General features: G+C 61.1%; 8 protein-coding genes across 8 annotated transcripts; 4 read left to right on the forward strand and 4 right to left on the reverse strand.

The window, feature by feature from the left end:
* Window positions 1-1,610: 1,610 nt before the first annotated feature.
* GGTG_08543 (hypothetical protein) lies at window positions 1,611-4,239 on the reverse strand. The gene has a single exon (XM_009226385.1). The coding sequence runs from the start codon at window positions 4,059-4,061 to the stop codon at window positions 1,659-1,661; it is 2,403 nt and encodes an 800-aa protein (XP_009224649.1). The 5' UTR covers window positions 4,062-4,239; the 3' UTR covers window positions 1,611-1,658.
* A 2,259-nt stretch (window positions 4,240-6,498) lies between these two features.
* GGTG_08544 (hypothetical protein) lies at window positions 6,499-9,589 on the forward strand. Its single transcript, XM_009226386.1, has 6 exons — window positions 6,499-7,071; window positions 7,155-8,196; window positions 8,777-8,815; window positions 8,893-8,985; window positions 9,061-9,067; window positions 9,192-9,589. The coding sequence occupies exons 1-6, from the start codon at window positions 6,716-6,718 to the stop codon at window positions 9,230-9,232; spliced, it is 1,578 nt and encodes a 525-aa protein (XP_009224650.1). The 5' UTR covers window positions 6,499-6,715; the 3' UTR covers window positions 9,233-9,589.
* GGTG_08545 (actin-like protein arp-6) lies at window positions 6,556-11,538 on the reverse strand. The gene is made up of 2 exons (XM_009226387.1): window positions 10,882-11,538; window positions 6,556-10,784 (listed from the first exon to the last, which is right to left on the reverse strand). The coding sequence occupies exons 1-2, from the start codon at window positions 11,363-11,365 to the stop codon at window positions 9,808-9,810; spliced, it is 1,461 nt and encodes a 486-aa protein (XP_009224651.1). The 5' UTR covers window positions 11,366-11,538; the 3' UTR covers window positions 6,556-9,807.
* Window positions 11,539-12,577: 1,039 nt separating this feature from the next.
* GGTG_08546 (hypothetical protein) lies at window positions 12,578-13,427 on the forward strand (the record flags this gene model as incomplete). The annotated part of the gene is made up of 3 exons (XM_009226388.1): window positions 12,578-12,800; window positions 12,854-12,990; window positions 13,093-13,427. The coding sequence occupies 3 exons, from the start codon at window positions 12,578-12,580 to the stop codon at window positions 13,351-13,353; spliced, it is 621 nt and encodes a 206-aa protein (XP_009224652.1). The 3' UTR covers window positions 13,354-13,427.
* A 150-nt stretch (window positions 13,428-13,577) lies between these two features.
* GGTG_08547 (mRNA decapping hydrolase) lies at window positions 13,578-15,047 on the forward strand. The gene is made up of 2 exons (XM_009226389.1): window positions 13,578-13,761; window positions 13,859-15,047. The coding sequence occupies exons 1-2, from the start codon at window positions 13,701-13,703 to the stop codon at window positions 14,779-14,781; spliced, it is 984 nt and encodes a 327-aa protein (XP_009224653.1). The 5' UTR covers window positions 13,578-13,700; the 3' UTR covers window positions 14,782-15,047.
* Window positions 14,667-16,064, reverse strand: GGTG_08548 (hypothetical protein). The gene is made up of 5 exons (XM_009226390.1): window positions 15,571-16,064; window positions 15,427-15,506; window positions 15,311-15,357; window positions 14,989-15,224; window positions 14,667-14,896 (listed from the first exon to the last, which is right to left on the reverse strand). The coding sequence occupies exons 1-5, from the start codon at window positions 15,883-15,885 to the stop codon at window positions 14,753-14,755; spliced, it is 822 nt and encodes a 273-aa protein (XP_009224654.1). The 5' UTR covers window positions 15,886-16,064; the 3' UTR covers window positions 14,667-14,752.
* A 428-nt stretch (window positions 16,065-16,492) lies between these two features.
* On the forward strand, window positions 16,493-19,250 carry GGTG_08549 (hypothetical protein). The gene is made up of 3 exons (XM_009226391.1): window positions 16,493-17,096; window positions 17,477-17,494; window positions 17,560-19,250. The coding sequence occupies exons 1-3, from the start codon at window positions 16,858-16,860 to the stop codon at window positions 18,983-18,985; spliced, it is 1,683 nt and encodes a 560-aa protein (XP_009224655.1). The 5' UTR covers window positions 16,493-16,857; the 3' UTR covers window positions 18,986-19,250.
* On the reverse strand, window positions 19,163-21,616 carry GGTG_08550 (hypothetical protein). Its single transcript, XM_009226392.1, has one exon. The coding sequence runs from the start codon at window positions 21,346-21,348 to the stop codon at window positions 19,462-19,464; it is 1,887 nt and encodes a 628-aa protein (XP_009224656.1). The 5' UTR covers window positions 21,349-21,616; the 3' UTR covers window positions 19,163-19,461.
* Between the last annotated feature and the right edge of the window lie 741 nt (window positions 21,617-22,357).

The raw sequence follows: 22,357 nt of genomic DNA on the forward strand, positions 1-22,357 counted from the left end.
CCGCCGCCACACACACACACACACACACACACACACACACAAGATATACCTAGGCGGCAGGCCTTGGCGCTGCGGGCGACGAGAACATAACGCGCATCATGCGAGCACATGGGACGTGACGTCCAGCCACCACCCTCCTCCCTGGCGAGGCAACCACGACGACCGTCCCCCAAAGCCAGAGAGTATCAAGCAACAAGCAAGGCAGCCAATACCGTCCCAGACCCTGGGTCGTGCTCTGGTCTCCAATGGTTAAGAAGTAGCCCAGACAATCACTCCGCCAAGACAGCCTCCCCTCTTGTCCCTCGACCTATCATGGCCCATAGCTCTACACCCTCTCGGGCTGCGTATGGGGGCAGACTTCACTCGGCCCCCCCACGCCCCTCCGGCCGGCGCCGCCCCTTGTTCGTTGGGCTGGCTCAATAGAAAAATCCACGCCCGGTTGTGTACCAGGTATCGTACGGACGGGATCGCTGGCGTCACCTGAGAGGGCTACCTACACGGGTGGCGTGAAGAAAGCAGGGGTGCCGTGAGGAAATGTGAGAGAGAGAGTAGGGAACGGGAAACGATTAGAGTAGAACATGCACAGTGATATACTGCAAGACGCCATAGCCGGGCTAGCCGGGCTCCCGTATCGTCTTTCTATCTATTGTCCTTACCGGACCTGGACGACATAACCGCAACACGCCCCGACCTAGATGTGACAGAGTCGAGCAGACGGCTTGCATCCGGCGCGCGCGCGGGATGTGTGTGTGGGACATGTTACGTACGCCCTGTGATAGGCGGCCTATGGGAGGGGGCGCCCGGGACAGCTCAGGGTGTGCACATTGATGTTGATGGACGACCTGTTCTCCGCACACGAGCTCCGGATGGGGACGTGTGTGTGTGCATGTGAGAGGGAGAGTATGGCATCCTTTGGCCCTTGGTAGATAGGACCGGCGGCTATCACTCATGCAGGCTGGGGAGATCAAAGCAGCTACCTACCTAGGCTGCTTGGCGGCACGGTGTGCTGTTTCTTTCATCACAAGGAGGCAGCAGCATCAGTCCGGGATTTTGCATGAGCTGAGTGAGGAGAGGAAACAGAAAACGGATATAAAAAGGTCTGCTTCCCCCCCTTTCCTACCCGTCCTTCTTGTCTCTCTCACACAAGGCCCAGGCCAGAATCACCACAACCGAAACGGCAAGCGAAACCCAAACACTACAAGACACACCTTCCCCTCCCAACACCCTTACCCACCGGATCACCCCATCCAACATGCCCAACGCCGATTGCGGATGCAACAGCTGCAGCTGCAGCGGTAGTTGCTCGAGCTGCACTTGCTGCGTAGGTGTTGCGGCCTCCCAAAGTGTGCGCTGCGTATGTGGCCACGAGCTGACCTTTTGGAATTTATGCGCATGCAGGACAAGTAAAGCCGCCCCCCGAGCTACGCCTCCCCATGTCGTATGATGGAAGCTTTGGCAGAAGTCCTATATAGAGGGGCAGCAGTGGGCCGGGCACGCCGTGCCGTGGTCTGAGCATTGTACGGAGACCAATGTCGGGCTTATTTTCCTTCAAGATATTCACAAATGCCACGTCGAAATCGGCACGGCCTTCACGTCTCGTATGAACATGGTGGCATCGATAGTCGTGAAATTACATGTCTATATAAGTGTCTAAACGGCTATGCTACCACGTCTACAAATGTCTGATTATGCAAACCGGCCGAGCCCGTCCCCTGTTCGTACTTGTTCGGAGCCCAGTTCTGGAGCCACTCCCTCGCCTTGTCCCGGTCGCCCTCGGCCTGGCACGCAGCGACGCACCACTCAAGCTCCCAAACGCCCTCGGACGCCAGCATCTCGGCAAGCACCAGGTTACGCTGCCCCGCCTCGTCCACGCAGAACCGCATCTTTTTCGAGTGGTCCGCCAGCTCCTCGGGCGTCACCAGCGGCCGCACGACCGGCAGAGCAGCCGAGGTCGAGGCGCCAAGCGGCTCCTGACCGTTGCTGGCGCGGCCCGTCTTGCAGAGCTCGTTGGAGCACCACGCCTTGCCGCAGCCCGTGATGAGCTGCGTTAGGTACCGCCGCTCGACGCGCCGGCGTAGCGCCTTGCCCTCTGGGTCGTGCATCGACACGTACAGGGGGCCGAAACAGGTGGCGCAGAGGCCGAGATCGTTGCCGGGGCTCCCCGGTGTGGCCGCCGGCGCTGCAGGACCGACCTGACCGCGGGGACCGACGCCGAGCAGGGTGCGACCGCAGAGGGCGTTGCGGCAAAGCACGGGCCTGGGGCGACGCTTTTTGTCCATCTCGTGGTGGCGCAGGTGAGAGTCCATGTCGCGAAGCCTTACTATGGCGTTACACAGGTCGCAGTCCGCAGTTCGGGCGCCGTCGGCACGTTCGTGGGCCGTCAGACCCGTGTAGGCCGTCTGCGCGATGCTCGAGGGGTCCGTCGGGTCGCCCTCCTGCGGGACCTCGAGGTGGCAGAAGCGGCAGAGGATCACCTTCTCCGGGCAGTCGGTCACGCGGTGCCGTGCGAGCGCAGGTATTGTGTCAAACTCGAGAGATAGCGCACAGGAACAGCGGAGGGCCTCGCCCGGGTGCATGCGGCCGTCGTGTTTTGCCTTGCTCACAAGGCTGTCCCCAAAGGCAGAATCAGAGCCGGCGCACAGAGAACAGTGCCAGTGCTCCTTGAGCTCATCGGCCCCGGCCACCAGGCCGCAAACGGCGCAGCTTTTGTTGCGGGCGCAGCGCAGTTGATGTAGGACAAAATTCTGCTTTGCTATCCATTGCCCACAATTGCCGCATCTTTGCTTGTTGGCCGTGTCCTCTTCCTCGGGGTCGGCCGCCATCTCTCCGCTCCCATTTGCCCCTGTGTCATCTTTCAGCGAGCTGACGCCGAGGGAAAATTTGTGAGGCTTGGTCCCTATGGCATCGAGTCTTTCGTCTCTGAAACCATAGATAGAGATCATAATGCTTTCAATCTCTTCATCCATGCCAAAAGATGATGACGGTATTTCGAGTCTCGTCGGGTCGCGGGTGGTATATGGCCCCATCTGGGCCGTCCAATACTGAGTCTCTCTAGGGCGCTCACGCAGGTGGCATGTCTTTGGGCTTACGAAGATGTCGAGAAAAAACTCGGTGCTGGCGTCCGGGTCGATTCCGTGCTTTGCCTCAATGACCAGGCCGCGAGATTTATCCCACGACGTGAGCTCGAAGTCAACATAGTCGTTGTGCTGGACCTGGCCCTCGACGGGCTTCCAGATGCCAATTTCCCCACCGGCCGAGCTCTTTTCTGTAGCCGAATCGGCAGACTTGCCCCCGGCCTTTGCGCCTGGCACCTGAGCTGTCGCTGTTGGTACTCGCAAGAGATCGAGCTCCAAGTCGGTGTCAATAACGCAGATGCCATCCCCCTCTGGTTTAACACTCTCCACCAAAAACTCATATTTGTCTCGGAGACCGCTCCGCACGTGTAGTATGGTTCCAACCGATAGCGTCGTATACCCTTGTCTCAGCTCCCTCTCCAGCAGCGGCTCGAGAACGGCGGGATCGTAGGCGGCGTAGTCTTGGGCCGGCGACAGGCCGACATAGTGGCCCTTTGGTAGTTGGTGGGCTGTCACCTTGACGCGCGGGAGGGATTCGGCATCTGAACCGGACTCGAGGCCGAGAGATGCCAAGAGGAACGGGCTCAAGACGACGTGGCCTTCCTCGGCAGAGAACTCGCGGACTCCCGCATGGACAGCCTTGCCGTTGGTCTCGTTGACGAGCCGGAACATGAGGGGATACGGAAGGCTGTGCGCATTTTGCTCCAAGCTGGGGAAGCGAGTCGGGGCGGTGGCGTTTGCGGTGGCGGCGTTCGCGTCTAGCAGCTGTTGGAGAGCGGAGGAAGGCAGGTTGATTTTGTCGCCGGCCGGGCCCTTGAGCAGCGTGTCAACCGCAAAGGTCCCTGACCACCTCAGCTCTGGGCTGGGGCCCGCCATTCTGTAGGTATTGTGACGGTCAGGCCCAACCGAGACCTGGGTCTTTCGTAGGCGTCTTTCGTAGGATACCGATCGGATCGATCTGTGCTCGAGACAAGGGTGCATGCTCATGCGACTTTAGGTTCAGTCAAGTCAGGGACAATCAAGGTCTAGGCAGTTCATGAGCGCCGAAGCGAGGTCTGGGTACACCTCCCTCGAGAGGATTTTTGGTGTTTATTAGGTCTATCGCTTTGCAAGACCAGCTCGCAGGATGACGGCATGGCGTTGATTCTGTGTGCTTCGACGCCGCTTCTCCTGACAAAGCCGAGGCAGCCACCGACGACGTACGCAGGTCGAGAGCTCATAGGTGGGGTCGAGTGGAGCGTCTCGAGGGCGGATTGTTATCGATAGCAACAGCACATCCCGCCGCGCCGACATGGAATTTGGCTTCAAATGCACAAGAGACTGGACCAGACAATGCTACAGCGCTTATAGAAGACACAGCCACGGCCAAGGCCCGGCCGAGTGATTCCCAGGCATTGGGGAAATGAATAGTTGGCAAACGTATGATTGGGAGCGACGGTGACAGCGGCCCCTTTAATGGATAGCGTTGACCACGGCGATGGCGACCAATCTCAAAGCGCTGGCGCCATTCTACGTTACCTTCATTCTCTACATAATACTATCAATCTAGACGCTGTGACCATCATCAGAGGTCGTGTTTCCGTGTCCGATCTGTGCCCTTGGCCGTGACGGGTTTCGCCAACTTTATACAGGCTACCACGTGGCAGTTAGATACCCGTTGAAGCTATTGGCCATGGGCATCATCGGAAATCGAGCCCCGGACATGGAGCACGGGCCGGACTATCTCTTGCTGGTGACGTTTTTCTCCAAGCGATACGGCCTACCGCCCACAAGACAACCCCGCTCGAGGTCGGCCGAGACTCAAAGTGAGGCTGGACTCCCGGTCGTGCTCTGGGTGTCATGATTGCAACGAAACGCCTCTCATATCCTCAGCGTCGGCTCATAGAAACGTGTTCTATTGCGTGCCAGAGGTGGTTAGATAAGAGCGACTATCGAGTGCTTGGACCTCTGGGCGACATGTAGCCAAGACGGCCGGCACGCAAGCGTGGAGAACAATAATTGAGCTACAAACGGCTGGCCCCCGGAGGTATCCACAGCAGATGCACCCAGCCCCTGGGCAGAGGACGGCATTTCTGCTGTCGGCGCTGGTCGCTGGGATGCTTGGCCCTGCAGTGATTACCAGCCGGTGATTATCAGTCGGTGAGAAAGCGGGCAGTTTTTGAGATTGAGAGGGATGGATGGCAGACGAATGCCCGCTGAGGGTCGCACCCGCCTCATCCGGGCTACTGGATTCAGATATCCGAGCAAGATGGGCAGGTGCTACTGCGGTGTCACACCACACCACCAGGCACTCCACTGGGCACCAGGGCGCCACACGCGGGGGACGTTTTGCTTTGTCGGGCACGTTTTATTGCCGGTCCAATAAGCGTTGGCGGTAGCTAATTCCGTTCTGTAACAGCTTTGCTGTTCGTTGCTTTGCTGTTCGTCGAGCAAATGGAAGGCCATTCCTGACAGATTATCTGATCTGCTCTCTTAGGCCCAAAGATAACCGCCCGCCTGTTGAGCCTTTCTTTGTTCTATTGGCGGCCATCCTGACGTCCATGATTTTGCCTCTCTTATCTAGCAGTGCATACAGAGATGTTATCGAGACCTGGTGGCTAGCTGGACAACAAAGCAAGCAAACAAGCAAACAAGCAAACAAGCAACCAAGCAAACAAGCTGAATGCGCCGGGCAAGCGTTCCGTCTAGATTGCTTGGCTGCAGCTCCCTTGCAAGGGGTGGGGAACCGCTGCTACCCCATCTTGGTGGAAGCTGCAGGCTATTCCTTCCCTGGGGCTGATCTTCTTGCCTTGCCTGGTCTTCTGGACCCTGCGAGAGCTCTTGCAGAGATCGGCGGGTTGGATTGCGCTTGGTGATTTGGGATGTGGTCCAATGTGGTGGTGGACTGGAACCCTTTGTCTCGCTGGGAGGTCTGGGCTGGTGCTTCAGATGTTGCTTGATCCCTCATCCGACACCTAGCAATATCATAATCGCAGCTATCTCTACACCATCACCACCAGTCCCTTGTCTTTAACTCACATCCTATAGCATCATTGACCTGCATCCCCCTCCTCCCCGCCCACCCGCGCCCGACTTACTCGCGGCCCCGAGACAGGCGCGCAAGCCAAGCCAAACAGGACAAAGCAAGCAAGCTCTCTAGCGCCCTGCGACGCTGCTGGGATAGTGGCGGAAGAAGCACGCGCCTTGACAGCGCAGCGTGGATACGCCGGCCGACCGACATCTCACACCTGCGCCCATCGACGCAGCGACCCACCCGTCACCCCACGCTTCGCCCCCCGGCAGCGCTGCCTCGGCGCCCTGTCCGCACAGCACAGCAGTGAGGGGACACCCCCCCTTTCAAAGGCCGCCGCGCCGCCCATCTCGGGGATCTGATCTCAGATCTCGTTCTCTCCTGACCGTGCGAGATCCGACCTGTCCCATAACTATTCTTTTTTTCCCACAGGGTCCTAGTTTTTGTCACGTTGACACTGCATGACGCTATTTGCTTCTTTGCGCCGCGCGCTGTAATCCGAAATCAGAGTCGATCGTACCAAGATACTTTTTTGGTACCTAATATCTATCTGTCGCCTTACCTTTGGCCTCTCACAGCAGAGCCCTACCTACCTAGCTCTAACCGGCCCTTGTAAGCAAGGAGGCGTACAATGGCCCAGGAGGTCGCGCCACCTGTTGCACTGTTGGACGACGTTTATACGAAGACGACGACTACGAGTACGACGATAGCGGAGCCCGAGGCAGCTGCCGTCACGAGAACCCTTGGCTGTCTGCTCTCGAACCACTTGGTCTTGTCCCAGACGCTGCCCCACCTCCCGCCCTCGGCCGTCCTCAGCCTTGCCGCCACCTCGCGCGCATTCCGGGACCTGATCTACGGCAGTCCCGTTGCTTTCCGCCACCTAGACCTGACCCAGGTCAAGACGGCCCAGTTCGACATCGACCCCATCGACACGGGCGGCGAGCTATGGCACAACACGCAGCTGGATGAGCACCTGACCGAGGATGAGTGAGCGGGAACCCCTCTTACAGTCGGCATCCCCAATGGAGAGCAGCAGACCAGTGACTGACGCCAGACTCCGTGCGCTGCAGGTTCTACTCGGGACCCCTCCGCGGCATTTTTTCAAACCTTTGTCGCAGCAACCTGCTCTCGTCGGTGCATACTTTGATCCTCGATGGCCTGTCGGTGACGGCCGAGCTGGTGCACGACATGCTCACGGGGCCGTCGTTCCGCATCCGTGTCCTCTCACTGCGCGATGTCAAGAATCTGAACGAGCGCAAGCTGCAGCAGGCGCTTACGACAGCCTGCCGGCCTAGCAGGCCCGAAGGCACGCCGCACCTCAAAGCCGTATATCTGTTCACCCGACGCGACGCCGAGTCGTCCTCTTCGTCGTCGCGGGCAAGCATTGGGCTGGGCAGCGGGTCGTCGAGCTCCACGTCGGCGGGGTCCGCGCCCGTCAGCTCCCTGCAGCAGACCATCAACGCCTCTTCCCCGCACAGGACGGCGCCGTCGCCGATGGAGTGGGACTCGGGCGACGCGTGGTACGACAGGCGCGGCAAGATGCTCAGCCGCGGCATCAGCCGCGAGTGGGCGCACACGCTGCTGGCCTGCCAGGGCATCATCGCCTTCGACGCCGTGCTGTGCGCGGGGCCACGGCACCCCAACTCGCGCGCGTTCGGCAAGGTGCCCGTCTCGTCCGAGACGGCGGCGGCGGCGGCGGGCACCGGCGAGCCGCAGCAGTCACAGTGGGCGGTCGCCACATACGCCGTGGGCGAGTGCGCAGGGTGCGGGGGCGCGCCCGAGGGCGTGACGGTCTGGGGCCGCAATGACACTCCGCACGACTACCCGCTGTTGGCGCCGGCGCCGCTGCACTCGAGCAGCGTCAAGGCGGCGTGCCGCCCGTCGCGCGCGTCGCTCGAGGCCCGCGAGCTGGTGGGCGAATGGAGAGGCAGCAGCAACAGCGAGACGGCAAACGGCGACAAGGAGCGCGGGGACCACTACGGCCCGCCGAGATTCGTGGCGCGGTGCTTCGAGTGCCTGAAGGGCAGGTGCTGCTGGAGCTGCAACAAGTGGTGGTGCGAGTCGTGCTACGCCGGCCCCGGCGGCGGCGGCGGCGGCGGCGCGGATGACAAGGTACGACGGATCGACGGCCTGTGCGGTGACTGCTAGGAGCGCATCTTCGAGCCCGGCCTGCTGTGGCTCTCGGGCGAGGACGACTGGGGCCGCGAGAGGGCGAGGCCCGGCGTCGGCTAGGCGTGGATCGCCAACCCCTGACAGCGTCGCTTCTGGTCTCCTCCGCACCGGCCCTGATTTTTCTCTCTCTCTTGGATGCCCTCCGTCTGCGTGTGAAATGCAGACTAGGGAGCCGAGACGAGAAGAGAATGCGGCCTCCTAGCAACCTCACCGCCCAGCGCCTGCGGACGGTATTCTTCCTATCACCTCCAATCCCTCCTCTTTTCCCCGCCCACAACATGGATGAGCGAGATGAGAAACGAAGGAAATAAAATGCACTCACGCCTTGTTGGAGGGGGTCTTCGTGGAGAAATTGTATGGCAACGTTTGTATCTGCCCCCCTTTGTGACCTGGGTGTCGTCTCGTTGCTTGCATCGTCTCGTCCGCACCACCCTATTCGTCTGGCCATAAGCTCTGCCTTGCCATCCGGCAGCGTAACAGGGGACTCGATGACTGACAAACTTGCCATTCACCGTTATAGCGCGGAGTGACCAAGAGCTGCTGGGAATGCGGCGACAACGTGAGAGATACACTCCCCGAGTTAGGTTTCACACCGCAGTCTCTTTGCTGACCTCCGGGACTGCGACAAAACGGCAGTGCCACGAGTGCATCTCCAAGACGCAGCTGGTGTGCAAGAGCTGCTGCGGCGGATACTGCATCATCCACAACGAAGGCTCGGGCCCGAAACACGTATGTCTCTCTCTCCCTTGGTGGCCTCTCGACAGATGTGCAGTGCTGACGAGTTGCGTGTTTTGGTATCGACAGTGTGACTGTAAGACTCCAGGGCCTCACTGTTCCCCCGCGCAGGCAGGGTGGCGGAGTGAGAAATCGCTCGAGATGCCCCCCAATGAATATTGAGCACGATGACTGATCAGGTGCAATGACGAAAACCGCAGGGTGCTCCAGGGGTAGCCGGAGAACGCGCGACCTTTATTGACGGATTTGAAAGTCGGAAGTAGACCTCAGGAACAGAGGTCCCAAGGAAAGGGTCCCGGCAGACATGTTATGGTGGCTTGCGGGTTCTGGCGATGGTTGCAACGGAGGATTTTTCTTATTTTGCTGGTTGCTTTTCCTTTTTGAACCGGTTTCCTTGCGTTTTCCCGCCTTTTGGACCCTTCCCCACTCTCGGACGAAAGCAAGCAGCCCCACTATGAAACGAACGTGCTCCCCTCTATTTTTATTAGCCTCGGAACTTTGCCTAGGTCTCGTCGGAATTCTTAGGAATCTAGGTCGCTTTCGCGGCTGTGCTGTCACGGGCGAGGGGCTTGCACGGCAGTTGGTTGCCGACTTGCTAGCTCGCAATGTTCACGTGCTATAGTTGTACCCAGCTTGCATATGCCTTGTCTCGGACCGATCTGGGGAGGTTGTGCGAGTAAGGGCCGGCGTAGAATTCGTGCAGGTACTTGCACGAGAAGACGGGTCGTAGACAAAACAAAACGCTCTTCGGGGGGTATTTGCAAAACATGTAGTCAAAAGAGTACAGTAAAAAAAGGGACCTCATCAGTCAGTCAGTCAGTCGTCAAGCCCCAGCCCAGCCGCGAACCGCCTCGCGACCCACAGCGCCCCGTGCTCCTCGTACTCCTGCCTCGTGACGGCGAGGCGGTCGGCGTGCGGGTGGGCCGCGAAGGCGGCGGCGCCGTGCCAGGTGCTGGCGACGGGGTCGGCGGGCCTGGCGACGCGGACTATGCACTCGTCGGGCACGCGCTGCACCACCTCCTGCTGCAGGCGCTGCACGAAGCCGTCGAGCAGGGCGCTGCCGCCCACCACCACCACGTTGGCCAGCAGGGCCGGCCACAGGCCCGTGGGCACCGCGGCGAGCGACTGCATCACCAGGTCCGCCACGCCCGGCCGCGGCGGGCGGCGGGAGGAGGAGCCGCCCGCGTCCGAGGGGTTGAAGAGGAGTTCGGGTACGGAGAAGCGCTCGTTGCGCAGCGTCAGCACGTCCTCGTCCGCCGCCGCCGCCGCCGCTGCTGCTACTGTTGCTGCTGAGGGGTCGGCTCCGCCACCGCGGGCTGCCTTCTTGGCGGACCGCGCGGCGCGGAGCGGGTCGTACTCGCGCACGACGCCCTCGAAGCGGGCGTCAAAGTCTGGCAGGACGTAGTCCCTGGCGACGCCGCCGCCGGTGAGGTAGTCGTCGCGGACCTCGCCCCGCGTGCCCTTCCAGCAGCGCTCGAGGTCAGCCCTAAAGTCGAGCGAGACGTAGCAGGCCTTCTCCTTGAGCTCGTTGACGATGTGGGGGTCGGCGCGCATGTCGTAGTGGCGCAGCGACAGCAGGCGCGTGAGGTAGTTGGTCATGAACTTGCCGCCCACGTTGAGGCGCCGCACGGCCGGGTGCAGCGGGCGGCCGCGCAGGAGCGGCGTCACGGTCGTGCACGAATGGCCCGCGTCGACGAGGAGGATGGCCTCGGCGGGCAGGCGGGCGACGGCGTTGGCCTCGCGGGGCGTGCGGAAGATGCTCTGGATGTCGTGGTATGCGTTGAAGGCGGGGCCTGTTTTTTTTTTGTGTGGCCGTTGTCCAGTCAGTCGGTTAGCCGGCCGTGGAAAAAAAAAAAAGAAGAAAAAAAAGACCCAAGCAGCATAACGCACCTATTCCCCGGTAGTAGCTCGCAAAGCCAAACTCCTCAAACACCATCTGGTCGCAGTTGGCCTGCAGCGCCGGCAGCGCGCCCGGCTGCTCGGCCAGCACGAGCCGCGCCTCGGCCGGGTCGCAGGGGCGCGGGCTCGTCTTGGGGTCCAGCAGCTCGCGGTCCCAGATCTCGCGCTGCGTCTCCCAGTTGACGACGTAGCCGCGCTCGACGGGGCGCCGGAACGCCATCTCGCCAAAGTCGCGGCACCGCGACAGCTCAGACCCCACATACGTCCGCCGGTGCCGGTCGCGCGCGATGCAGTTGGGTATTACGCGCGGCTCCTCGGGGGTTTTCTTGGTCGCGCCGCTGTCGTCGCCGTCGTTGTCGTCGTCGCTGCGGGCCACGAGCCCGGCCTTGAGGGTGTAGGCGCCGTTGTCCAGCACCAGCGTCTGCCGCGGCGGCGCGGCGGCGGCGGCGGCCCGCGATTTGCGTCCGCCGGCCATGGCGGTGGCTGCGGCGTGCGAGCCGTGTGGTGACCGAGATTGGGGCCTGGCGTGGCCGTCCGGAGGGGAGTTTTTGTCGGTCAAGTCGGAAGGGCGGGAGGGGAAAGAAGTGCTTGATGTGCCGAGGCGCTAAAATTTCATTCTCGACGCAGAGGCCTTTCAACGGAATTGGTGATGTAATCCTGACAGGGATCGTGGGACTTTACAGTATTCTGGGGACTTTCCCATCCCTGATCCCTGCCAAGCCCATTCCATTCACAAGCTCCAATTCCACAACCCCAAACCCGCTTCAGGCTATTGGTATTAGTTGCGAAACTGAATTATGAACATGATAATGACAGTGCCCCTGCAGGCAGCCCAGAGCATCGTCGCTCTGATTTGACCTCTATGAGGAGGAGTCTCGCTTCGACGCTTTGCTGCAGCAAACAGTTGATGGTCAAGAGCTTCATCGCTGCTCGGTTCATGGGCTAATCCAACCGTTTCGGCTAGTCACCAGCTCGTATGCTTCACTCCAACCCAGTGAATAGGTGAATACACGTGATTTTACACTTCAACGTGATTAGCTTGCCGGCTCCTAACGCTACAAGTCCACTACATTTAGCCCTGATCTCGTCCAAATGACATACGCTCATCTAATGCGACCATCGTCGCGGCAGTGTTCAAAACAGACAGGTGCCCGCCGACACCCTTCCAGAAGCCCAAAGGCCGCTTCCAGGCAAGCAACCCGAGAAGCCCTTCTTCCACCAAATGCCTATAATCAAGATAAGTCTAGGGCCAAAACAGCCCAAGTATCCCCCAGTCACCAGAGCCGCCATGCAGGGCCGTAATGGAAAGCGATGTTGGGCTCTTTCACCCAGCCTTCCCCGAGGGCGTGGTGGCACTGGCCCCTTTTGTCTCGTTTTTGATGTCATGTCGCAGGGCGCCAATGTCGACTCGGGTGAATAACCTCGAGAACACAAGGGGCAGTACAAATATCGGCCATTTTTTCCCCTCCACACACATGTCGCGGGGTTTGCCCCTTATCCAACTTCCCGGACTCTTGCAGCTGCCTGCTCCAAGACTGTATTCAGCAAACACACCACGACACGCCCGACACCTATACTCGGGACAAGGAGCAGTCCTTCTCCTGCGTCTCGACATCTACACGAGAACGAAGCCCGTTTATCGGCCTCCAGAAACTCTCTCCCGTCCAACGGCCAGAGAAAATTCATCATGGTCGTCTTCTACCCGGGCCCCGGCGGAGTTCACGTAACCTACCCCGTCTACTCCTACTCCTACGTCCAGCCCGTCGTGGCGTCGCCCGCGGTCGTCGTCCAGCCCGTCACGACGGTTACGCCGGTCACGACCATCACTCCAGTCACGACCGTCACGCCTGTCGTCCAGGCCCAGGCCGTCTATCCAGTGGCCTCCGTCGTCGCGCCGGCCTACCAGATCGGTATATACAACCAGCCCCCGAAGTGACGTGCCGTGTACTTCCGACCGTCATAGGAGCAAAACAGCCCCTAGTATTATCTTTCCAGTGGCGGCGCTTGGACAATATTCTTAACTCGACCTCCCTCCTTTACCTTGTCAATACTCTTGCATTTCCTGGCTTCGTAGCCGACTCTCGAAAAGGCATGTATGCCGTAAGCCAGTCTAGGACGAAGCACGCCCTACGTGTAGAAAAGACATCGGTGACTGTTCCTATGACTTCATCTGCGCCGTGTGCATTTCTGACAAGAGCCTAGGTGTATTTCGCTACTTCTGAGACCGCCACTCGCACAACCGGCTTGCTCGACGCCGCTGCTTCCAACACAGGCGGGCACGATGACTCCAGTGACGGGAAACACTGCAGCATCTTCCCGTTACTTGTGCGCCCTCGAGAAATGGTCAGGGTCAACACCGACCTGACACAAAAGGGACCTCTGGGCCAGGGACGTAGGCAAAAACGGGATGCAGCCCGATGGGCAAAGAACGGAAAGCCAAGGGGCTTTGGTAACGGAGGTTGAATAATACACTACTTGATGTTTGAGATATTTGGATATACTGTGGCTCCTAGACAAACAGCACCCTCGACTGTGCCAGGCCAAGTTCCAAGTTGGACCTTTGACTGTGCGTGCCTGATCCTCCTAGCCCGAACCCCGCATTCCCTGCAGCAACGGCCCCGCCTTCCGTCATGGCGGGGCGGGCGGGAGGGATAGCTTACGGCAGCCCGCCCCAGTGTTGTTTGACAAACAGACGCGGGCGGCGCATAAAGGAGGACTCTCTGGAGGGCTCTCTGTCTTCAACTCTTTAGGCCGCAACACAGAACCAAACCCTCATAGCAAACCTCCCATACACAGCAACAACAGCAAAGATGGCTGCCGCCGCCGAGGCCCTCGTGCCCAAGTTCAAGTTTGAACGCCAGCTGAACCAAGGTACGATATACCCACAAGTGACATATACCTAGGTGCCCGGGAACCGGAGACAGCTCGCTGATACAAACGAACCCATAACCAAAAAAAAAAAAAAAAGACCAAGCTGGCCGCCGCACAACCCTCCTCGGCTCCATCGACGGGCAGCCCGCGGTCCTCGTCGTCGAGCGCGCGCCCTTCCCCACGTCGCCCGACTACCTCGCCTCCATCACGGGCACGCTCGCGACGCTCAAGAACCTGGGCAGCAACGACATCTACCGCTGGTTCATGGCCAGCAGCGGTGCCGGTGCCGGGGAGGCCACAAGCAAGAACGACCAGGACCAGCACGCCGACCTCAAGATCAACCTCATCTGGCCCTGCACCGAGCAGCACGTCAAAAAGTACGGCAAGCAGGGGGTCCGGTTCGTGACCGAGACGCCCGAGATCTACAGGGACAAGGTGCAGCCCTTTATGCGGGCCAAGCGTGAGGAGGGGCGCCTGAACTGGGTCTACAACATCATCGAGGGCCGCAAGGAGGTGGAGGACGTCATCTACCGGACCCCGCTGGGCGAGGCCGGCGACGAGGGGTTCCTGCTGCTGCCCGACCTCAACTGGGACCGCAAGACGACCGAGGCGCTGCACCTGCTCGCCATAGTGGAGCGGCGCGACATCTGGAGCCTGCGCGACCTGCGGCGGCGCCACCTTCCCTGGCTGCAGCACATGCGGGCGCGGCTGCTCGAGGCAACCACGGGTGCGTACCCGGGCAGGATCGAGGCGGACCAGCTCAAGCTGTACGTGCACTACCAGCCTACATACTACCACTTCCACATACACATCGTGCACGTGCAGCTCGAGGCCGGCGCCACGCAGGCCACGGGCAAGGCCGTCGGGCTCGAGAGCATCATGGCGCAGCTCGAGAGCATGGGGGACGGGGAGGACGCGGGTATGGATTCGGTGCCGCTGAGCTACACGCTCGGCGAGGCGAGCGAGCTGTGGACCGAGGTCTACGAGCCCCTCAAGAGGACTGGTACTTCTTCTCAATAGCCGCCACCAGTTCGTTGACCCCCGGGCCCTGCGGGCACTCGACCCATTCCCCTCCGTCGCGGATGCACCAAACCTCGTCCGCAAGCCTCACGGTGCAGCTCAGGGTCACGCCGGCCTATTTTCATTTTGGTTTGGATTTTCCAGTTAGACTGGGTCGTTTCACACGAAACGATAATGAGGTAGGTATATACCCCATAGAACGCGTACCTTTTCAGTTCTTTGAACACTCTCCCTGAGCATATCAGTGCCGTAAGCGCCGTTGTCTTTGGTCGCACAGTCGTTGAGGGCCTTGAGATCGAGAGCGTGCTCTAGGGCGCACTCCTCAACGAGTTCCTTCTTGGGGATATTGCGGTAGTCGTTTGAGATGCACATGGTGAAGCCGAGGTAGGTCTTGGGGTCCGGGTAGAGCTCGGCGGCGCAGAGCTCGAGGATGTTGCCCATGCCTATGTCCAGGACAAGGTGTCAGTCAATCTGGGGCTTGGTATCGCACTAGCCAGGGCCGGATAGGGATAGGGGTGAGTTGACGCACATTCGGCCGGGCCATGTTTGCAGGCGACGCCACTGTCGCCGTCAGGACTGTTTCATGCGGGTCAGTGTCGATACAGCCTTGGGGCGGGGGTATTTGACAATAGATATATAACTTACGTTCCAATAAAGGACAGGGTGAAGTTGACCTTGTCGTAGGCCCTTTCCATGACTGGGAGCACCATCTGCTTCAGGCAGTCCTGTTCCCCCGGCACGGTTAGTCGGCCGTCCGGAATTAGAGGCTTGATCACATTAGAAACCTACCCTCGCGTCTGGGCATTTGCTCATGATATGGGCCTCGAGCTGCACCAGGTTGGCGGCCTTTGCTGGAGGGTTCGGAGTCGTGGGTGCGGGTGCTGTCGGGCTTGTCTGCACGGGCACCTGGACGCTCCCCAGGGGGCGGATGTGGACGAGGAACATGAAGAAGCAGGCTCCGACGATGGCCATGGTGATACACGAGCGACTCCGTCGGGTGGTGGAAAGGGACCGGCCCCTGGTTGGCGTCGGGTATCTTTTGATGTCGTCCATCTTTTCGTCGGCGAACGGAAGCTGGCCTTGAGGCTGCTGGGATTCTTGCATTCGAGGGCGTCGGGGAAGGAGCACTCGGGCTGTGAGGAAGGGGTTCGTCCGTTGTGAAGGCACCGCCGTCGTTATCGGGTTGTTTATCGGGTTGTTTTCGGAGAAAGGGGCTCACTCTCTCGTCTCCCGTCAACAGGTTGAGTTGTTGCGGCTGTCTGTGTCAGGTTGGAACACCGCGCTGGACACCAACGAATCAAGAAGTGGGGCCGGCAAGGTGACGCAGCAGTGTTGGCTCTCGGACAGCGGAGCAATGGCAGTGGCCTTGGACCTGGCCGTCTGTGGAATCAAGACCTGACTTGCAGCAGCTCGGGCCATGTGGAGTACCCGCCCCCAAATGCGCGTGCATGGTGCCTTGTAATTCGCCCCTGGGCCGCTGTAACGTTCCCGTGCTCAGCAGCTGCAACATGGAGAGCAGCTGGAGGCGCGCGAGGCCACCGACGGCTGCATCCAGTGCCAAATCGGGTGCTTGATCTGATCCTGGTGCCAATCCCGCTGGATCGGCCTGGCGTTCCATGGCAAGGGGAGAGAGGGCGGCCCTGGTGCCAGTGAAGTGCCAGCGAGGGCGTCCTTTTAGACTCGAGCTTGGGCCGGTATCCTCCATTGATCTTTGCCTGTGCCCGTGTGAGTTCTGCCAAGTCGCCGTCGGTCACAGCCACTTTTCCACTCTCCATAAAGCCAGCCCTTTTGCATATTCCACTGGCAGGCATTAGATGTTGAAAATTCCCACCCAGTCACCAACGCTGCCTTGCTGGGGCATCTAATTCCATCCATCCTCTGGCAGCCGTGGCGGTGGGTCGCCCCGTCCTGGGCTCGAGCTTACACGCCAAAAGCAAATAAAAAGGCACAGCTGGCTTTTAGTGCGGTCCGCTGCTGCACTTGGGTGCTGCTTGGGAGACGCTCTGCTGCGAGCCATGCGCTGCTGGCCCTGAACCCTCACTCGACCCAGACAAGGACAAGAATAAAATCAGCAAGATGCCTTCTCAGGCTGCGCCCGCCACCAACGGCCAGGCTCCCATCGTGGCTCCCCCGGCCAAGGCTCTGGCCGAGTTCCTGCAGCCACTACGCATCGACGCCGCCCTCATCCACAAGCTCGCGCAGGACCTGAGCGAAACCTTTGTCCATCTGGCCGCCAATTCGGACGACCAGTTCCTGCCCACGCCCATCTCGCAGTCGATATTATCACACCCTATCGACGATATCACCTCGGGCCCGTGAGTTTCTCCCACCCCTCGTCTCATCCCCCACCCAGCACAGCCTTCCCTGCACGAAATTCGTCCAACCCGCCTGCCCACCGCCAACCAGGACGTGGCGGGACCAGCCTGAGCCACCGGTCTTGGTCGTTGCGGGAAGGCGAGAGAGAGGGCAACCAAAAAAACTGCTGTCCTTGTGGGGGTCGCATGTTTGTGTGGGGGCTTTCTCCGAGGCGGCCAAGCTTCTCAGCCTTGAAGCAACGCGCATCTCATGCAGGGTTTGGCGATTCATGATGCCTTTTCGGGCGGGTTTTGAAAGACGGTGCCTAGCGACACAAATCATAGACAGGCGATGAGTTTCTGGCAAGGCAGCCTGCTAATGGAACACATACATCTTGCAGACATTTGGCTATTGATATGTAAGTGTTCTTTCTGATATCAGGGACCTTTTCCCAGTCATTTCACATACTGACATATACATCAGCGGCGGCACAAATCTCCGCGTTGCCTTCGTGGAGCTGGCACATGATGCGCCGCAGGACAGCGAAGCAGAGAACCAGCCCCTGCGCAGGCACCTCGAGCACAGTTGGCCCATCGGCGAGCACCTGAAGAATGAGAACGCCAAGGGCCTGTTTGCCTGGATCGGCGCCCGCATCGCCCAAGTCGTGGCCAAGGCATGCGCTCAGCAGCTTCGCGGCATCGCTGCCGCCACCGAACTCCCCCTCGGCGTCACCTTCAGCTTCCCCATGGACCAGGAAACCCTCAACACGGCCTCGCTGCGCCAGATGGGCAAAGGATTCGCCATAACCTCGCGCCTAGATCTCGGCCAGCACCTGCTCGACGGCTACGAGTCCAGCCGCGGCAAGCTGCCTCGCATCCGCATCGCCGCCATCACCAACGACGCCGTCGCCACCCTGCTTTCCTTCATGCATCAGTTTTCGGCGTCGTCGACATCGCGGACGGCAACGGCGGCGGCGGCGATCCAACGGCGGCCTGTCATGGGCCTCATCTGCGGCACCGGTTGCAACGCGACCGTGTTCATGGGTCTCGGGGGCCTCAAGCAGAGCAAGCGCCCCAAGAAGGTGCAGACCTTGCCGGGAGACGGCGGCGGCGGCGGCGAGCAACTGAGCATCGCCGTCAACACGGAGTGGTCCATCAACGGGTCCGCCGGCCCCCTGCGCAACAACGGTCTCGTCAGCCGCTGGGACGACATGGTCAGCGCCGCAGCCGAGAAGCCGGGCTTCCAGCCGCTCGAGTACATGACGGCCGGCCTCTACCTGGGCGAGATTGGCCGCCTCGCGCTCGTGGACTACCTGACCAACGTGCTCAGAAAGGACCCCAAGGCGTTTCCGGAGAAGCTGCTGCGGCGCTTCGAGCCCCGCAACACGACGTTCCTCAGCCACTTCAGCCCAGGCCAGGATGGGAACTGGTCGGGCCTGGTGGACCGGCTGAACGACGAGTTCCCTACGGGCGGCGCGCAGCGGCCGCTCGAGGGCATCGAGAACCGCCCAACGGCAACGGCGGCAGCGGCTGGGTTCCGCTGGACCGAGGACATGGCGCAGGCCCTGTACCACATCGCGCGGGCCATCGAGTTCCGCGCCGCCGGCATCATCGCGGCGTCCACGGTCGGGCTCCTCCGGTGCTCGGGCGCGCTCCCGTCGGCCGCCGAACTGGCGGCGGCCGGCGCCGCCGAGCTGCACCTCGGCGTCGGCTACACGGGTGGCTGCATCACAAACTTTCAGGACTACCTGCAGCACTGCCAGGAGCTGCTCGACGAGCTCGTCGCGCGCGAGTACGGCGACGACGACGGCTGCTCGACTCGGGTGCGCATCGTGCTGGAGCCCTGCCACGACGGCGGCATAGACGGCGCGGGCATCCTGGTCCCTGCTGCCGTGGCCTCGGGGATTTAGAGAGCGTGTTTGGTGGCCTGGGGGCGTTGCTCTGGTCTTGACATGCCACGTAGAATAGAGGGGGGGTGATACAAGGATTTCGCCATGTCTTTTTTTTTTCTTCTTCTCTGCTTCTCCCGTTCTGAATGGCGAACGCCAGACATTTCCATGTACTTTTAGTGGTATCGAGGTGATGGGTCAAAGGGGACGATCATATCGAGATGCCGATGCGATGGGCTAATACATTTATGATTTCAGTTTGGGTATCGATGGCGGTGATATCGCCCGTTGGCCATCCTTGAGCCAAACCGACCGGGCCCAGTATCTAAAGACTAAATCAAAACAACTCCAACCCCGTCCGTTATACCCCCTTCCGATGTCTAGAGTGCGCCATAAAACCTGTCAAATGCATAATACATGTACGAAGAAGCGAAGAGGATAAAGGGAATTCCGAATCGTAAATGAGTCTCGTGTGGATGCGTACGTGTGCGCCAAGCTCAAACCTCCTCGGGCTGCGGCTCAGGCTTCTTGGGCGCGGCGGGCTTGAGCTTGGGCAGCTTGATGGGCAGCAGCAGCAACACCGACACGGCGGCCAGGACGGCGCAGCAGGCAAAAGTCAACGACAGCGCGGCCTCGTAGCTGGCCACGACCTGCGACCTGTAGGGCTCGGGCAGGCGCGCGACGGCGGCGACGGAGCGGCGGACGGCCTCGACGACGCGGGCCTTGTCCGGGCCCGACACGTTGACGTCCAAAAAGTGCGACAGGCCCGCCTGCAGCGCCAGGCTGGAGCCGGCGATTCCCGCGACGGCGCCCAGGCTGCGCCACAGCTGCAGCGTCGTGGTGACGACGGCCTGCTCGCGCTGCTCGGTGGCGCCCAGCACGGCCAGGAACGTACCCGAGAACTGCAGGCCCTGGCCGAGCGCGGCGGGGACGAGGCAGAGCACGTAGAGGGCGTCGGGCAGGCCGCGGCGCATGGCGCTCAGCGATGCCGTCCCCGCCAGGAACATGCAGGCGCCCAGGACGGGGGCCCACTTGAGGCCGCGGGTGCGGGAGACGAGGACGCCCGTGGCCATGCCGGCGGCGGACGAGACGAGCGAGGGGACGGCGAGGCGGGCGCCCGAGGCCGTGGGGGAGGCGAGCAGGACGGCCTGGAAGAAGAGCGGGGCGTTGAAGAGGACGGCGTTTGTGAGGAAGGCGGCGATGTGGTTGGCAAACACGAGGTTGGCCACGGGCGCGCGCCGGACCAGCTCGAGCGGCATGACGGGCCGCTCGGCGCGGGCCTCGACGTGGAGGAGGAGCGGGATGAGCACGAGGGCCGTGCCGGCCAGGCAGGTCACGACGAAGGGGTGCGACCACGGCAGCACGGTGCCGCCCAGGTCAAGCCCGAGGATGAGGCCGGCGACGCACGCGACGAGGAGGGCGGACCCCTTGGCGTCAAAGTTGCGCATGGCCTCGGCCAGCGGCTCGCGGCGGCCGCCGTTACGGTGCAGGCCCAGGTCCGCGGGGACGACGGCGACGACGACGGCGAGGCAGAGCAGCAGCGCGGGCACCTGGCAGCCAAACTCCCAGCGCCACCCGAGCGTGTCGGCCATGAGCCCGCCCAGGGACGCGCCGGCCATGGAGGCCAGGCCGTAGGCGACGTTGAGGCACGACTGGTAGGGGCCCCTGCGCTCGATAGGGACCATGTCGCCGACGCAGACGGCCGCCATGGTCATCATGCCGCCGCCGCCGACGCCGCCGAGGGCGCGGGCGGCGATGAAGAAGCCAATGGAGGGCGCGAGCGCGCACCCTAGGGTGGACGCGATGAAGAGCACCAGGCTCGCGACGAACGGCGGCTTGCGGCCGAGCGAGTCCGAGGCGCGGCCGACGACGGGCTGCACGGCGGTGCTGGTGAGCAAGTAGGCCGTCGACAACCACGAGGCCGAGTGCGAGGCGCCAAAGTGCGACGTGATGACGGGGTGCGACGACGCCAGAATGGTGCTGTCGAAGAGCACGACGAAGTAGGTGAACATGATGCAGGCGAAGACGGCCCGGAACTGCCGCGTCGTCACGCCGCCCAGGAACGGGGACGATGACGGGCCATCGGCATGCTTGCCTGGGCCTGCTTCGTCGTCCGCCAGCAGCGTCGTCATGTCCGAGTCGGTCCTCGGCGGCAGGAGTGGCGACGAGGCTGAAGATGACGTCTCGGCGCCGCCGCCCCGCGACGCGCTCAGCGCCGAGATGGTGGATTCGCTGTCGCTGTCGGCATGGCGGGATCCGTCCTCGGCTGACGTCGCCGTCCCCAGCAGCAATGGCGTCTGCTCGTCCACCTCCACCGCCTCGTCGTCCACCGATGAGCGCCCCCGGATCGGGGCGGTCCCGCCTATGGGGTGTAATTGTTGCATTTGCCTTCTGTCTTCGTCTTCTACCCCGGATTCCAGGTAGAGGCTGTCGAAAAGGTGGAAAGATGGAAAAAAGGGTCGGGCGAGAGAGAGTTCGCCGGGCGTTTGATCTAGTGCTGCTTTTCTGCGCCAATAATACGCCACCAGCAGGGCCTGTCTTTAAAACGTAATCTGCACAAGTTTCTGGGTTGGGTTTGCCAAGCTTTGACGCACGAATCGTCGATCGACAACAGCTTGCAGGATGGATGACGGTTATGATGCGTCCATCTCGGAGTCGCTCATGGAGATCCATCCCGTCGTATTTATTTTCCTTCCAGGTCAGCCAACGCAGACACCCACATGCGCCAGACAAAAAAAAAAAAGCTGCCTAGAATGAAGCCGCCCGGGAACAGCCCTAATCTGGTCTAGGCTTTGTTCCCTCTGGGCAGTGCTTCAACCTCCCATTGTCGCGCGCCTCCAAGTGGGGGTCTCATAAGGGGGCATCAAAGAAGGGATGATGCTTCCACATGGGAAGTCCGCTCAGCCCGATGCGCCATTGACGAGAGCGGTCAGCCGTCGCCGGGAGCGCAGGGTACCCCGGGCTATTGGGCTTGGACGATTCATCTTCTCGTGCCTGCAGAACCCCTTGTAGAACAAATCGGCGACCTGCCTGGGGGGCCCACCAGACGGGTTGTTCTTTTTGTTTTTCAGGGGCCCGGGGGCCTTGGTAGGGCAGGTGCCTGTGCCGCATGTTGGCTGCAGATGGCGACCACAAGCGCGTGCCACGGCAGCCGCCTCGCTGTCTGCCTCTTGTCGAGCGGGCGGGCGCAGTAGGTACTAGGTAGTACAAATCCCCCCACACATAAGCGAAATGTCGAAAAATGGTAGTGCCACACAGCCTTCTCGCCGTGACTCCTTTTGTATTGCAGTTTACCCGATACAGCGTCAATATTTGATCGAGGTGAGCGCGAGACCGAGCCCTACCGAGGTGAGAAGGGCGCAAAAGATTATTTTTCCCTTGCTGGTATTTTAT

Source organism: Gaeumannomyces tritici, assembly GCF_000145635.1.
Source record: "Gaeumannomyces tritici R3-111a-1 unplaced genomic scaffold supercont2.4, whole genome shotgun sequence".
Lineage (NCBI taxonomy): Eukaryota > Fungi > Ascomycota > Sordariomycetes > Magnaporthales > Magnaporthaceae > Gaeumannomyces > Gaeumannomyces tritici.

Excerpts from the sequence above, each read along its gene's own strand:
- GGTG_08543 (XM_009226385.1), bottom strand. The coding sequence starts at position 4,061 with ATGAGCATGCACCCTTGTCTCGAGCACAGATCGATCCGATCGGTATCC.
- GGTG_08544 (XM_009226386.1), top strand. The coding sequence starts at position 6,716 with ATGGCCCAGGAGGTCGCGCCACCTGTTGCACTGTTGGACGACGTTTAT. Across the intron at positions 7,072-7,154 it reads GAGCACCTGACCGAGGATGA|GTTCTACTCGGGACCCCTCC; the intron begins GTGAGCGGGAAC and ends CGTGCGCTGCAG. Across the intron at positions 8,816-8,892 it reads GCTGGGAATGCGGCGACAAC|TGCCACGAGTGCATCTCCAA; the intron begins GTGAGAGATACA and ends ACAAAACGGCAG.
- GGTG_08545 (XM_009226387.1), bottom strand. The coding sequence starts at position 11,365 with ATGGCCGGCGGACGCAAATCGCGGGCCGCCGCCGCCGCCGCGCCGCCG. Across the intron at positions 10,785-10,881 it reads GAGCTACTACCGGGGAATAG|GCCCCGCCTTCAACGCATAC; the intron begins GTGCGTTATGCT and ends AAAAAAAAACAG.
- GGTG_08547 (XM_009226389.1), top strand. The coding sequence starts at position 13,701 with ATGGCTGCCGCCGCCGAGGCCCTCGTGCCCAAGTTCAAGTTTGAACGC. Across the intron at positions 13,762-13,858 it reads TGAACGCCAGCTGAACCAAG|ACCAAGCTGGCCGCCGCACA; the intron begins GTACGATATACC and ends AAAAAAAAAAAG.
- GGTG_08548 (XM_009226390.1), bottom strand. The coding sequence starts at position 15,885 with ATGCAAGAATCCCAGCAGCCTCAAGGCCAGCTTCCGTTCGCCGACGAA. Across the intron at positions 15,507-15,570 it reads GCAAATGCCCAGACGCGAGG|GACTGCCTGAAGCAGATGGT; the intron begins GTAGGTTTCTAA and ends CCGGGGGAACAG. Across the intron at positions 14,897-14,988 it reads GTGTTCAAAGAACTGAAAAG|GCCGGCGTGACCCTGAGCTG; the intron begins GTACGCGTTCTA and ends AAATGAAAATAG.
- GGTG_08549 (XM_009226391.1), top strand. The coding sequence starts at position 16,858 with ATGCCTTCTCAGGCTGCGCCCGCCACCAACGGCCAGGCTCCCATCGTG.
- GGTG_08550 (XM_009226392.1), bottom strand. The coding sequence starts at position 21,348 with ATGCAACAATTACACCCCATAGGCGGGACCGCCCCGATCCGGGGGCGC.